The sequence below is a fragment of the Acomys minous genome (genome assembly GCF_964271855.1).
Source record: "Acomys minous genome assembly, chromosome: 18".
Classification (NCBI taxonomy): Eukaryota; Metazoa; Chordata; class Mammalia; order Rodentia; family Muridae; genus Acomys; species Acomys minous.
In genome coordinates, this window is record NC_140501.1 from 53,982,348 (window position 1) to 53,998,046 (window position 15,699).

The 15,699-nt window shown below is 37.2% G+C and overlaps 1 protein-coding gene across 2 annotated transcripts in view; it reads left to right on the plus strand.

Annotated features, from left to right (window-relative positions):
- FZD3 (frizzled class receptor 3) overlaps window positions 1-15,699 on the plus strand; it is a 69,873-nt gene that overhangs the window by 14,185 nt on the left and 39,989 nt on the right. For both annotated transcript variants that reach the window (XM_084767187.1, XM_084767186.1), the window contains exons 3-4: window positions 6,641-6,837; window positions 10,147-11,164. In XM_084767187.1, the coding sequence (XP_084623313.1) occupies window positions 6,641-6,837; window positions 10,147-11,164 (1,215 nt within the window). The remainder of the gene's footprint in view (window positions 1-6,640; window positions 6,838-10,146; window positions 11,165-15,699) is intronic.

Sequence of the window (15,699 nt, forward strand, 5' to 3'; positions counted from 1 at the left end):
CCTCCCTTTAGTTGTTGTTGAAGCTGATTTAAAATTTTCAACATTATGTGTTTGAAGCAACATAATTTTGCTTTCTCTAGAATATTGATTTGCTTTTGCTTAAGTATAATTATGCTTATCCAAATTTTATTGTTCTTGATGTATTGTTAGGTTTTTTTAAAAAGTGCAGGGGGTGTGTGGCTTAACCAAAACATGTGATGCTGTGTTCACTAATTTATGTCAACTTGACACAAGCTATAGTCATCTTAAGAAAGGGAACCTCGATTGAGAAAATGCCTCCATAAGATCAGGCTGTAGACAAGCCTGTAGAAAGAACATTTTCTTAATTAGTGATTGATGGCAGAGGGCCCAGCTATTGTGGGTGGGGACACCCCTGGCTGTGGTCTTGGGTTCTATTAAAAAAACCAGGCTGAGCAAGCCATGGCAAGTAAGCCAGTAAAAAGCATCCCTCTGTGGCCTCAGCTCCTACCTCTAGGTTCCTGCCCTGTTTGAGTTCCTGTCCTGACTTCCTTCAATGATATGAAAGCATAAGCCAAATAACCCTTTTCCCCCCCAGTTGCTTTGGTCATGATGTTTCATCACAGCAATAGTAACTCTAACTAGGACAGAGGCTAATATAAAAACTTTCTAAATTAAAAAAAAAAACCAAAAGTAAACAAAACCTTGTACATACAGATAGTGGAAAATTATTTGCAGTTATTTCTGATTTTAGAAACAAAAGAACCCAGCTTTTAGAAATTTTGAATTGGACTTCTTATGATAAATTACATTAAAGGAATTCTTTGAAATTCTTGCTTAAGTCAGATTATTAAATGGAGTAGAGTTTGACTTGAAAAGTATTATTTTTTAAGTATGCCACCAGAACTTTTACCGTAGTGGAAATATTAAAAGTTCACTTACCAAAGAAGAGTCTTGTGTACTGTTTTAGGAACTCCGTTTTGCCTGTGGAAGTGAATAATGATAATGGCAAATTTCCAAACAGATTATTCAGTTTCCCAAGATGTTATCAGTGAATAGACTACCATGGTACATTTTAAAAAAATAAAGTTTGAAAAGGAAAAAAAAAAGCTACTGAATTAAACGTTGTGTTTTGTTTCTTTGATCAAGAGGTTTTTTGGTTTGGTTTATTTTTTAGAGACAAGAAATCTTAAAAGTTTTGGACCTTATATCATAAGAAACTTCATAGCTCCAGAAAGGGAGATTGGGTTTTGAGTTTTGTTTTGTTTTGCTTTGTTTTCTTTTGATTTTGAGAGTCTCATAATTTTACTTACATAAAATTATTTTTATAAGTTATTTGGAATAACTTCTTACTCTAGTTGGATCTAAAGTAGCTATGAATAAGAGTTTTGAATTTTCAAGGCTGTTCCACATTGGTTCACATTTAGTGAATTTAGACATGCTATTCCCAAACCTACTATGGTAGTTTCTATGGTTACCAGGCCCTTTGTACAGTGACAAAGGTTGGAATTCTGATTCTCCTGAGTCAGATTTTGGCCTTTGACACTGTCCTCTTTTCACACCCTTGCTAAGCTTGGACTGTTGCTGTGCTTGAAGGCTTGTCAGTTAGCAGGTTGCTATGGTAACTAATGGAAATTTGAGAGAAGAAAGAATGGGAGCACAGAGGCTTGGTTGATTTGAATTTAAACAAAGAATGTAAGGTTCCATGCAGTGCACCTTTGTTGTAGAAATCAGAAATCTAGTTTTAGAAAGTTACTTTCCAGTTTGTAAACTTCCTATATTCTAGTCTCGATTTAGGAAATAAAAACATCACTGCTTAAATAAACACTCAGGAAGAATCATTTAGAATTTAATCAGCCAAGTTCCTTTCTCTATCTCATACATTGTGACTAGATTGCGAGTACTGTTCCTTATGTTTTGCATGTATTCTCAACCTGAGTGTCAAGGCTAGCTGGGTGTGGTGGCGCACGCCTTTAATCCCAGCACTCTGGGAGGCCGAGGCAGGTAGATCGCTAAGAGTTTGAGGCCAGCCTGGTCTACAAAGCCAGCATAGGACAGCTAAGGCTACACAGAAAAACCCTGTCTGGTGGGGAGGGGCTAAGAAAGAAAGAAATTGTTAAGGCTAAGATTAATGTAACTTGCTTATTTTAAAAGTATTAATACTTTTTAAATTTTATTTATTTTTTTATTTATTTTTAAAGATTTATTTATTATTTATACAATGTTCTACCTGCATGTGAGCTTACACATCACAAGAGGGCACCAGATCTCAGTATCGGTGGTTGTGAGCCACCACGTAGTAGCTGGGAATTGAACTCAGGACCTTTGGAAGAGCAGACAGGGCTCTTAACCTCTCAGCCATCTCTCTAGCCCATACTTTTTTTTTTTAATAATCGCTTTACTGAGTTGGAGCATGTATAATAAACTACACTTATTTAAAGTATTCCCTTTGATCAGTTTTAACAGCTCCTATGACACCTGTAGGTTTTGGTTTTTTGTTTGTTTGTTTTAACCTACTTTACTTGGGGTTCCTTAGTGCCTCTACCCCCTTCCAACCCACTTGCTCTAGGTAGGAGAAAAGGAGGACTAGTAGGGAACGAAGGACGCAGGCCTTTTTAGACTCAGTTCCCTGGGGCGATTCCATCCTTTGTCTGCAGGGTTACAGCAGTCCAGCTAAAAGTAAACTGCAAACAGCAGCAGCAAAACCAGTCGGCACCAGCTTCTTTTGAAGCATTTTCCAGAGTGTTTCTCTCTAGGAGCATCTTAAAGGGCGTGTGTGCGCTCACTCTCTCCCCCCGCCCCCTTCCTCCACTTATACCCTCTCAGTCTGCACAAGGATGTTTCCCAGCTGGCAAAGACCACCCCCCCCCCACGAGGCAGTTTCTAGCTGACCAAGATCATGCACCCTCTTAGGAGCTGTTATTAGCTATAGATAAACTAAAGGCAGTTTCACACCTCACACTTGGGATCAAAACAAAAACATCTTTACATAACATAACTAAAACTACCACTACAGACCCAGTCACCATTACCAAAGCGTAGAACATTTCTGCCGCACCAGAGGCCTTCTTACATCTCTTTGTAGTCCACCCGTCTCTGCGCATGCCTCCAGCCATCACAGATGGGCTCTCTGCCCATGTGGAGTAGTGTGCATCCTGGAGTTGTGTAGACACTGGCTCTTACAGCATCCACTGTTCTTTTTAGATTTTATTTTTAGTTATGTGTATGTGTGTAACTGAGTGTGGATTTATGCACATGAGTACAGTGCTCATGGAGGCCAGAAGTGGTCATCAGATTCCTGGTGTTGGACTTACAGGCGGTTGTGAGTTGCCTGATGTGGGTGATGGAAACTGAACTCTGTCCTCTGCAAAAGCAGTTTGTGCTCTTACCTGCTGAGCCATTGCTCCAGGCCCACAGTGTCTACTTTGTTATCTGTGTTCTTTTAGCTGTCATCAGGATTTTGAGGTTGCTTATTTTGTTTGTCATTTTAAAACATTCCAGTTGAGTTTCCCACTTGACAGTTGAGAACAGGAAACCAAATCAGCCTCCTATACTTGAAATTATTCCCTAGCTTATTTATAAGTGTTATTTATTAGTTATGTTCTGTATGTGTTAATACCATTTTATAAAAAGGAAAACTAAAACATAGGGGTTAAGTGAAAAAAAATTGTTTAAGTTCAAGGGATCTGGGGAAATGTCAAAGTTTAACTGACACTTGGATTCATGTTTATAGTATGACCTTGAACAAGTTAGCATTCTGTGTCTAGTGTATGAAATTGTGTGATTGAAATGAAATGTGTTTGGGGCACTTAACAGTGCCTGTCCTACAGTGTAGTAAGTGTCAGCTAAAATCTAGCTCAGAGTATTTATAGTTCAGTGCAAATACAAAATAGTTAATAAAATAAATGTTTTAGCTTATGATGTTGCCCACAGATGGGTATTTTGATAGCATTAACAAAGATACCCCATCATATGGTGTTTTAGTTTGGTTATTCCTACACATGTATTTGCGTGTTTGTCATATATGTACATACATCAGCATATGAATGTAATTCCTTTACTTTTTTTTTTTTTTTTTTTTTTTTTTTTTTTTTTTGAGACAGGGTCACATTAGTTCTGGCTGACTTGGACCTTGCTATGTAGACCCAGTCTGGTCTTGAACTCCCAGAACTGCTTGGCCTTTGTCAGTTTTTGTATGCATGTGCACTCACTTGTCTGTGTATTAGAAAGTGTGTGTATAGGCTTTGCCATTATCTTTTTTATCATGATTCACATTGTTTTATGTTTTATCTTGAAATCTATTATTTTGAGGTAAATTTTACATAGAACATGGCTAAATTTTTGGCTTAATGAATACTCATTAACTGAAGCAACATTTGTTTAAAAACATACATTCTGTGATAAGTTCTAGAAAAAGCTTGCTTTTGTCTACTAGAAATGCTGAGTGTGTAAGTATGAGAGTATTCAGTGGACTGAGGATCAACCTCATACGTAAAAGAGGTTTCATTAAATTTTAGGGATGATTTGGGGGGGAAATTGGCATCTTTGCATGAACTCTTCAAGTCTACGAACAGTTATGTTTTGGTTTGTGACTCCCTGAAATGCATCATATATTAGAGTCCTAACCTTGTGCCTCACACAGAGCCTTTACTTCAAAACAGAGCATTCCAGGAGTAATTAGGGTGAGGTAATACTGAAGTACAAGGGCTCTTAATGTAGTGTGATGTGATTAGTCCCCTTAGATGAAAGGGAAATTTGGGCATAGAGAAAGGCACACCCACAGGGAAAGTGATAGGTAGCCAGAGGGAGAGTGCTGAGTGAAGTGACCCTGCCAGAGCGAAAAAACGTCCAGAGTAAAGAGACAGTGTCTTGAACTGGCTTTGAATTCGTGACTTTCCTACCTTAGCCTTCCAAGTATTGTGATTCCAGGCTTGTGCCATCATATGTGGCACTTTTTTGTGTAGATGAGCTGTTTTTCTCTGGGGTTCTATTCTCCTCCCACATTGTGTTTTCCTATGCCATCTTGCCTTCTATGTTAATTTTTTCCATTTCTGTTACTTTGTTGTTATCTATTCTATATTGTTTCCCTTAAAAATTATGATAATGTACTTTTGATTTATAATATCCTAATAATATAATTTCATCAGTTACTCCTGTTAGTATTCCCAACTCAACTTTTACATTTTATTGTTATACATATTAATTTTAAATGCATTTTATATGCATTTTTATCAGCACATGGAATATTCATTAATGTATTTCCATATATTCATCCCTTTTGTTGCTCTTTCTTTCACATTTTCATTTTTCTCAGTTCCTTAGCACCAGCGTAGGCAATGCTTGATTCTCAGCCTCTTGCCTTCTTCCCAGGTCCAGCCAGTGCCTTCATGTAAATGTGGCTGCACTCGCCTACTCTTTGCGTTTTTTTCCAGCAGCTTAAGTAGGTAACTCAAAACGCCAAAGCACCTAAGTTGTTCTTCATGGAAACTACTCTGTCATACTTGGAAGTGATTGTTGATGGTCATGTATTAGTTATGTATATTTTACAGTTAGTTTCTTTGGCACTGTTTTAACTGACTCTTGCTTTTCTGGTTGTACTGTGCATAGAAAGAAATTAATTCTTACTCAAAAGATAAGCCTAGTGGTGAGAGTAGAACCAGTTCACAATCAGCTGCAGTTCAATTTATTTTACCGACAACTGGAAAAATAGTCAGTAGTCAGAAATGCGGTGTACTTTGGAGAGATATTTGATCTGTTCCTGTGGTTACAGTAGACCACCTAGCTTAGTCGTATGTTTGGTACCACACGTTTTCTTTTTATCACCTTAATATCAAATTATAGCATTAGCTATATTTACAACATTTGATTTCAGTAAAGAATTGTTTAATAGTTTTGGGGTTTGGGTTGTTTGTTTCTGTAAAAAGAAAAAAGAAAAGGGGCTGGAGAGATGGCTCAGTGGTTAAGAGCACTTCCTGCTCTTCCAGAGGATCTGGGTTCAGGTCCTAGCACCCACATGGCAATTCTAGGGGATCTGACAACTTCACACAGACATACATACAAGCAGAACACCAACACATTATATAAATAAATAAATAAATCTTTTAAAATAAAAATCATCAACCAGCAAAAGGTGATTTCTCTACCAGGACACCCTTTACTGTGAGCAACTTCTGTGCCCAGCTATTGAGAGGCCTGTCTCACCGCCACCCTTTACAGTGTAACTGTCTGCCTTCTCCCAGAACCCCTTGCTGCTGCTAATTTGCTCTTTTTGATAGGTGTTAATTGGTAAAATGTAGAAATTGAAATATATAAGAGAAAAAAAAACTTTACAGTCCCACCACCAAATAATGAAGCTGTGATCATTCTTGAGCTTTAGTCATGTCTTGTGTAGTATCTTTTCTCTTTCCTATTAAAGAGGCAATTCCTAGCCTGCTTCTTCATTAATATCACCTGTAGCACTTAGATATCTACAAAGGTTTATAAATTCTGTCATGGTTCTTGGATTTAACCAAATTAAACTCTTGAGAAATAGCTCAGGAAACATTTTTTTAAAACTAAATCTTAGAAATATTAAAAGCCTCAAAGTTTTTAAAAGATGAATAAAAAAGAAATGAGCTGTTAGCAAACACTTAACTTGTCTAAAGTTCTTCATGTAATTATTCAATTTTTAACTTTTTCCTAGCCATTCCACCCTATGGTGAACCTGGATTGTTCTCGGGATTTCCGGCCATTTCTTTGTGCACTCTATGCCCCTATTTGTATGGAATACGGACGTGTCACACTTCCTTGTCGTAGGCTGTGTCAGCGGGCCTATAGTGAGTGTTCAAAGCTCATGGAGATGTTTGGTGTCCCTTGGCCTGAAGATATGGAATGCAGTAGGTATGGATCATTTTTTATGCTAATGTATCTTCTATTTTAAAGAGCAGGGTTGTTTGGTTTTTAGAATGTATGAGTGTGTACCCAAATGCTGAGCGCTGTTTCATGACCTCATTTTTTTTAGAGAAATTAGGAAGAATTAAATGAAAATGATAGAAAAAGGACATTTCTGTGAAGAAATTTAAAAGAACTAAGAATTACATAGACAGGATGTTTGGTTGATTTTTGGTTTTTCTACCTTTAAAATACTTTCCTGTTTTTTAGAAGTAATGCTATTCATGGAAAGTTAGAAAATATAGAGAAGAAAATAATTACTCATGACTATCATTATAGAAACTTAAATGCATTTGATATAGATGTGCTGATATCTAAGGCTGTTGTATCAACTTTGTTTTATCATTTTTTTCTATCACATATTAACACCCAGTTGAGAAAATGTTGACTGCTTTTCAAATCTCATCTAACACGTAGACTGAGCTGTTACAAAAGATTTAAGGATTTGTTTAGCCAATGTCCCTGTAGTTTTATAGGAGTCAAGATTGTTAATTGTAGTAATATAGTATGTTATAGAACAGCTTTTTATTTTCTGAAATATTTGAAAAATAAAGAATAATATGGAAATACATATGCACTCATAATGATCTGCTTTTTTCTTGTCTCAGTATTTTGTAATGTTTACCCTCAGATCTTTTAAGAAATAAAACTGTAGCTGGAAGCTGAGCTTGGTGGCATATGCTTGTAAACCAGCATTTGGGAGGCTGAGACAGGAGGATTGTGAGTTTGAGGTCAGCCTGGGCTACATAGTGAGACCCTAGCTGAGGTGGGGTTGAAGGGCTCCGTAGTACACTTACATCTTCTTGTCTGGCTCGCAACCCCTTGTTTTCTCCCTTAGGTAGGTAACATCATGGCAAATTAACTATTAATTACTCCACACTCAGTTTTATACATTATATATAACACAAAATATATATATTCCATAAGCAAAATGTTTCCCCCTTTTATCTATGTGTGTTTATTTGTCAGTTTGGTTCTTTTTTTGTAATTACTGGTTAAAAGTTAATATTTGATAGTTAATTGTGTTACTATCCTCTAGATATTTGGCCATTTCCTATTGATAATCATTTAGGTTTCTCTGCAATTTTCCTTAGAAACTGTTCGTTTCTTCTTTAAAGTAATTTTGACCTTGATCTGGCCGTAGTTGGTAGAGGCCTATACCATGTCCTCACTTGGCAGAAGGGCTAGAAAGCAAGAGGGCAAACTCCCGAGGCCCAATCCATGAGGGTTTGCCTTCACAAATCTACCACCACCACAGGGAGGATTAAGTTCCATCGCATGAGATGTGGGGAATCATGGACAGCTTCAGTTTCTTTCCTAACCTCCTTTTTTTTCTTCATTATTTAGTATAAGCTTTGTTGCCTGCCACTTGAAATCATACTTTTGTTGATAATTTCAGTTCATTCTTTCCTCTGTACTTGTTCAGATCTCCAGTTGGACTGTTCTAATCCATTTTTTATAAATTAATTATGCTGTGTATTGAATTCTCAAACCATAGCTCTTCTTTTTGTTATTTGTAGCTACTTGTCCTGGTAAAGAAATGTTCCCTTATTTCCCTCAGCACCTTTGCTGATAGAATTTTAGCTCCATAGGAACAGGGCCTCTGTTCTGTTCATTGCTTGCCTTCATCATCTACAAGGGTCTGGCACACTGAAAACACTCAATATTTGTTGACTTTATGCCTGTCAAATAAGTATATTCTTTTAACTCCGCCTGGGTAACCTGAAAGGTAGCAGAGAGCACTGTGACAGACAGATTCAAGCTGAGAAAAAAGCTATGCAATGAGCACAGTTGGAGCACAGTTGATCCATTTAAAAAATAACTAGATGATGGCTCAGATGAGGTAGTGAGAATGGGGCAGATCTGAGAGTGCTTAGAGGGAAGCAGCACAGCTCCTGACTAAGTGGGTCTAGGGACTGAATTAATGAAAGCTGAACAAAGATAACTTGCAGAGAACTAAGAAAACAAGGAAGAAATTTTAGGCATGTTAAAATTGAGATCTTTGAGAGAAATTTAAGAATCAAGATTCTGGCACTTATTTAAACGTGTATGTCATCTTTATTTCCCCCACCCCAGCCTGCCCGACTTTGTTTGTGAGTTTAGAGTCTAATTTGGAATCTGATTTAAACTGTACAGTATCATATCTGAGCTGCTGTGTCAGACCAGCTGTCTCCTTCCTGGATCCTCTTCCTGTGTGTCCTTGTGTCACAGCTCTTCACAAAGCTCACTTCTCTCTTTGATACTTCCATGGACTCTTAAAACGCAAATCTCAGCCAAATAGGAAACTTGAAATAATTTCTTGTATTCTATCTGATTCTAATGAAGAAAAGCTAGAACTCAACCTAGAGAAACTACAAAATACGTAGACTCACGGAGACTAAACAACACACTGTAGAATGATGAATGGGTCATTGAAGAAATCAAGGAAAATTTTTTGATGCCTGGAGTCAAATGAAAATGAAAACACGGCACACCAAACTCTATGGGATATAATGAAAGCAGTCCTAAGGGAATCTGAAATAAGATTTGTGGTGATAGGCACATAGAATTTACATTAAAAATATTCTTAATTTTATACACAGCCATGTTTGGAAATAATTGAATTAAAGGATACAGTAGGTTGGAGAGAAGTTATCAGGATGGTATGAAAAAGCTAGGTGACATTAAAGGCCTTAGATGCTGTTTAGTCACCCAGAGATATAAGCAGAGACTTAAATGGCAGTGTCTGCTTGGCATTCATAAAAGCCCTAGGTTCTAAACCCAGCGTTGCTCACCCCAAGAGATAGTTAGAGACTGCATGAAATTTAAAAGTCATTTATGAAATTGTTTATCACTGTTCTAGTTCACAGTACCTTGGACATTTAAGGAAACATTTAAGGAAGATTTTAAAATCTTAGGTCTGAACTTTTAGCTGCTATTCTTTTGATAAATATAATTGTACACACACACATTTCATATTTGGAAACTATAAATATTGTACTAGACACAATTATTGATGGCTAGTTTCACTGTTTTAATGGGTTACTGATTTTGAAGGTAAAGCAAATTTAGTTTTATGACTATATCATTTAAAATCTGCTTGAAGCCCCTAGAACATGCCACTGTCTTTATTTCTGTTTATTCTAAGTGATAGGAATAGAAGAGGTCATATTTTAGAAGTTGCTATTTTTATTTAGTGCTAAATTTAGAAGTTGGAATTGTTACGTGACAGCAGATTTCCCTGAAAGCAAAACTGGTTCTCATCTTTTGTTTTTTTAGGTTTCCAGATTGTGATGAGCCATATCCCCGACTTGTGGATTTGAATTTAGTTGGAGATCCAACTGAAGGAGCCCCAGTTGCAGTGCAGCGGGATTATGGTTTTTGGTGTCCACGAGAGTTGAAAATTGATCCTGATCTTGGCTATTCCTTTCTGCATGTGCGAGATTGTTCACCACCATGTCCCAATATGTACTTTAGGAGAGAAGAGCTGTCATTTGCTCGTTACTTCATAGGCCTGATCTCAATCATTTGCCTCTCTGCCACGTTGTTTACTTTTTTAACCTTTCTGATTGACGTCACAAGATTCCGTTACCCTGAAAGACCTATCATATTTTATGCAGTCTGCTACATGATGGTATCATTAATTTTCTTCATTGGGTTTTTGCTTGAAGACCGAGTAGCCTGCAATGCATCTAGCCCTGCACAGTATAAAGCTTCCACAGTGACACAAGGATCTCACAACAAGGCTTGTACCATGCTTTTTATGGTCCTCTATTTTTTCACTATGGCTGGCAGTGTATGGTGGGTAATTCTTACCATCACATGGTTTTTAGCAGCCGTGCCAAAGTGGGGTAGTGAAGCTATTGAGAAGAAAGCATTGCTGTTTCATGCCAGTGCCTGGGGCATCCCTGGAACTCTAACTATCATCCTTTTAGCGATGAATAAAATTGAAGGTGACAATATTAGTGGCGTGTGTTTTGTCGGCCTCTACGATGTTGATGCGTTAAGATATTTTGTTCTTGCTCCCCTCTGCCTGTATGTGGTAGTTGGGGTTTCTCTCCTCTTAGCCGGCATTATATCCCTAAATAGAGTTCGGATTGAGATTCCATTAGAAAAGGAAAACCAAGATAAATTAGTGAAGTTCATGATCCGGATTGGTGTTTTCAGCATTCTTTACCTTGTACCACTCTTGGTTGTAATTGGATGTTACTTTTATGAGCAAGCTTACCGAGGCATCTGGGAAACAACCTGGATACAAGAACGCTGCAGAGAATATCACATTCCATGTCCGTACCAGGTAAGGGAACCCTTGTTGTCATTCTCAGAATGTGTGATAGTGAAAAGAGGGTTACTAGGAAGAGGTAATCTTACCTGTTGTTTTTCTTTCTAATTCTTCATGAACATTAAAGTTTTAAAGTGAGGATAATTGATAAGTACATTGTAGTACATATATAATACACATATTTGTATAGGCATTCATTTTAAAAGATGATTTACATTTCCATATTATGAGCCTAAAGTAACTTATTTTCATTACCACAAAATATTTATTGATATTTGAATGTCAAGGTTTATAGGGGAAAAAACTGTTCCACCTCTGAGAAGGGCTATGTCTTCTGTGGAAATTTCACTGAAGGTCCGGTTGGTAATTATTTGAAGTTTTACAGAAAAAGCAGAATTCAATTTCATAAACTCTCTTGGCCTTATTTTTTCTTGTTTGTATACTGAATGTTTTGTGATGTAGATACACCTTTGAGTTTGAACAGTCAAAAGTTTAAACATCACTTATTTGGATTCTGTATATAATGTAATTTTTTATACATGTTTATTTTGTTTGAACATTTGAAATACTGAATGACTTACCCATGTTTAATGTGTAACCAGTTGGTATTTAGTCTTAGGAGAATAGCTGAGCACAGCTCAGAGGGCCCATCCTGTAGATGGTTTTTAATCTTCCTTTTAAAGGGAGTTTTCTTTCTTTTTCTTAAGTTTATTTATTTAATTTTATGTATATGAATGTTTTGCCAGCATATATGTATGTACACCACATGTGTGCCTAGTGCCAATGGGATTCAGACAAGGGTGTCAGATCCCCTGGATTTAGGCTTGTATATAGGTGGTTATGAGCCATCATGTGCATGCTGGGATCCTCTCCAAGAGCAGTAAGTGATCTTACCTGCTGAGTGGTTTCTCAGTCCCTCAGAAGAAGCTGTGTTGTTGTTGTTGTTGTTTGGGTTTTTTTTTTTTTAAGAGAATGTTCTGACGTTCATCTGTTCTTTATCTTCTAAGTGCACCAGTCACCTTACAGCTCCCTGACACTTCTCAGACCTCTAAACACTCTCAAAGAGCTTACATCTCAGACTAAAAGACAGTGAACTCTTTAAGAGCAACAACTTTTTCTTCTTTTATTAAAAATAGATTCTAGTCTTGTATCCTGATTATAGTTTCCCTTCCTCTACTTCTTCCAGTTCCTTCCTACCTCTCCTTCCCACCAGATCTAATCTCTGTCTCTCATAAAAGAACAGGTCTCTAAGAGATAACAAACATGACAAAACATAAGATACAGCAAAAGCTATCAAACTGAAGTTGGACATGGCAGTCCAATAGGAGGAAGAGTCCCAAGAGCAGGCACAAGAGTCAAAGACCCACTCATTCTCACACTAAGGAGTCACATAAAAATATTAAGTTAATAGCTGTAATATATATACAGCATACCTGGTATAGACTCACATAAGCTCTTTGCTTCCTGCTCCAGTCGCTGTGTGTTCATATGTGTCTTGCTTAGTTGATTTACATGGCCTTGTTCTCCTGTTTCCTCCATCCTCTCCGGCCCTTCCAGCCCTCCCACCTCCTCTTCTGTGGGATTCCCTGCCTTGAGGGGTGGTCAGGGGCCGGGGCATGGTGTAGAGGGAGAGAATACAAGGAGAGTCAGCTGGAACTCAGGGACATTTGAGAGGTGGTATGGGAACCTAGTGCAGTGAAAACTTCCTGGGCTCTATTAAGGCAGTCCTTCCTCCAGTCTGCTTGTAAATCTATTTTATTTCCCCATCCCAGGGAGATACATATGTCCTACCCCCACCCCTCCTCCTTATCTAACCTCTCTAGGTCTATGCATTGTAGTTTGGTTGTCATTTACTTAACAGCTGATTTCCACTTACATGTGAGTATATACCATAGTTGTCTTTCTGGATCTCATGATTTTTTTTTCCTAGTTCCATCCATTGCCCACAAATTTCATGGTGTCAGTTTTTTACTAGCAGCTGAGTTATATTTCATCATGTAAATACACCACATTTTCTTTATCCATTTATCTGTTTAGGGTCATCTAGGTTGTTTCCACTTTCTGGCTATTGTGAATAAAACCACAGTGAACATGGTTGAGCAAGTGTCTTTGTGGTAGAATGGAGAGTTCTTTGGGTGTATAGTAAGAGTGGTCTTGATGTAGATCCATTCCCAAGTTTCTGAGAAACTACCATATTGATTTGTAAAGTGGCTGTACAAGTTTGTGCTCACACTAGCAATGGAGGGGAGTGTTCCCTTTGCTTTACATCCTTGCCAGCATGAGCTGTCACTTGGTTGTTGATCTTAGCCACTCTGACAGGAAACTCAAAGTAGTTTTGCTTTGCATTTCCCTGATCACTGAGGTGTTGAACATTCTTAGTGTTTCTCAGCCACTTGAGATTCCTCTATTGAGGATTCTGTTTAGATTTGTACCCACTTTTTTAGTTGGATTATTTAGTTTGTCTAGTTTCTTGGGTTCTTTATCTATCTTGGATATTAGTCTTCAATTGGATATGGAGTTGGGAAAAATCTTTCCCATTCTATAGGCTACAGCTTTGTCCTATTAACTGTGTCCTTTGTGTTACAGAAGCTTTTCAGTTTCGTGAGGTACCATTTATTATTAGTCTTAGTGTCTGAGCTGTTGGTATTCTGTTTGGAAAGTTGTCTCCTGTGCCAATGTGTTCAAGGCTGCTCCCCACTTTCTCTTCTTTCAGGTTCAGTTTATCTGGTTTTATGTTGAGGTCTTTGATACTATTGGACTTGAGTTTTGTGTAAGTGATATCTGTGTATTTATTTTTATTCTTCTACATATAGACATCGAGTTTGACAAGCACCATTTGTTGAAGATGCTGGTTTTTTATTCCAGTGTCTATTTCTGGCTTCTTTATTAAAATTTAAGTGTCCATAGATGTGTGGATTTATGTCTGGGCCTTCAGTTTGATTCCATTGATCAACATGTGTGTTTTTATGCCATACTATACAGTTTTTATTACTATAGCTCTGTAGTACAACTTAAGATAGGGATGTTGGGACTTCCATCAGCTTACTGTTATTATTTTAGTGTACTATTCTTTTGTTTTAGTTAGTCTGGGGTTTAGGTTTTCCATACAAAGTTGAGAATTGGCCTTTCAAGATCTGTAAAGGATTGTGTTGGAATTTTGATGGGGATTGTGTTAAATCTGTAGATTTCTTTTGGTAGGATGGCCATTTTTATTGTTACTCCTACCAATCCTTAAGCATGGGAGATCTTTTTATCTTTTGATATCTTCTTCAAGTTTCTTCAACAAGTTGACGTTTTTATCATGTAAGTCTTTTCACTTGGTTAGAGTTACTGTAAGATATTTTATATGAACTATTGTCCTATTGCTCTAGATACAACTTCAAATACTGCATTGAATAGATGTGGAGAAAATGGGCAGCCTTGTCTTGTTCCTGACTTTAGTGGAATTGCTTTGAGTTTCTCTCCATTTAAGTTGATGTTTCCTAAGGGCTTGCTGTAAACTACCTTTACTATGTTGAGGTATGTCCCTTATGTCCCTATCTCCCCAGGACTTATATCATGAAAGGGTGCTAGATTTTGTCAAAGGCCTTTATTGCATCTAATGAGATCTTTCAGGTCTCTAAACATTATTAAAATGCTTACATCGCAGACTAAAGGGCTTGTGCTCATATATCTTTTCTTCTTATTAGACAGTGAACTCTTTGAGAGCAAAACTATTTTTTAAACATTTAAATGCATATTCTGTAAGTTAGTAAATGATGGATGACAGTACAGAAATGGAGAAAAAAAGGGGCATTTAGAGAAATAGTAACAGCAATGCTGGGGTGTGAGTATGAGTTAACATAAAGTCAGTGCTCACAGTAGACAGTGAGAATGACAGTGTCCTTGTAAAAGACTGCCTCATAGCCAAGCATCACTTTTCACCAACCCTAAAATGACACATAATTGAGTGCTAGGTAATGTGTATATAGGGAAGCAGTTGGTGTGACTCAGCCACCTCTTTCATTTACTTTCATGTCTGAAAATTGTATTAAGACTTTTTAGTAAGCAAGGCTGGCGAGAAATTCAACAGAAGTTCAATTATTATTTTCCCACTAGCCTATAAACTATGAGTTTTAAAGATAGTAGCCAATATTTCTTACAAAAATGAAAGCATTGTACAGCCTATACCACAAAGCAAACAAGAAACTGGCATTCTCATCATGTACAAGCACTGACTGTTTAACATCATATTCTTGACCCTAACAATGATGTTTCCATTTATTTAAAGTGACATTTTTTCTTCATCCACCCATTTTTTTTTTTTTTTTTTTGTAATATCCCTTCCTGGTCTCTATAGGTCATTTATCAAAATCTGCAATTGTTGCATTGTAAGAGAAGGAATCTTCAACTCAGGTGGCTGTTTTAATTTATATTCAGATACTTGTTTTCCTTTGAAGTACTACCCCAGTGCTTTAGTGTTTATATCCATCCCCTATTAGTAACAAGATGATGTTTCTGTGTACTTATTGGGCTTCTAACTTTATGCTGTGATTTGTCTATTGGTTGCT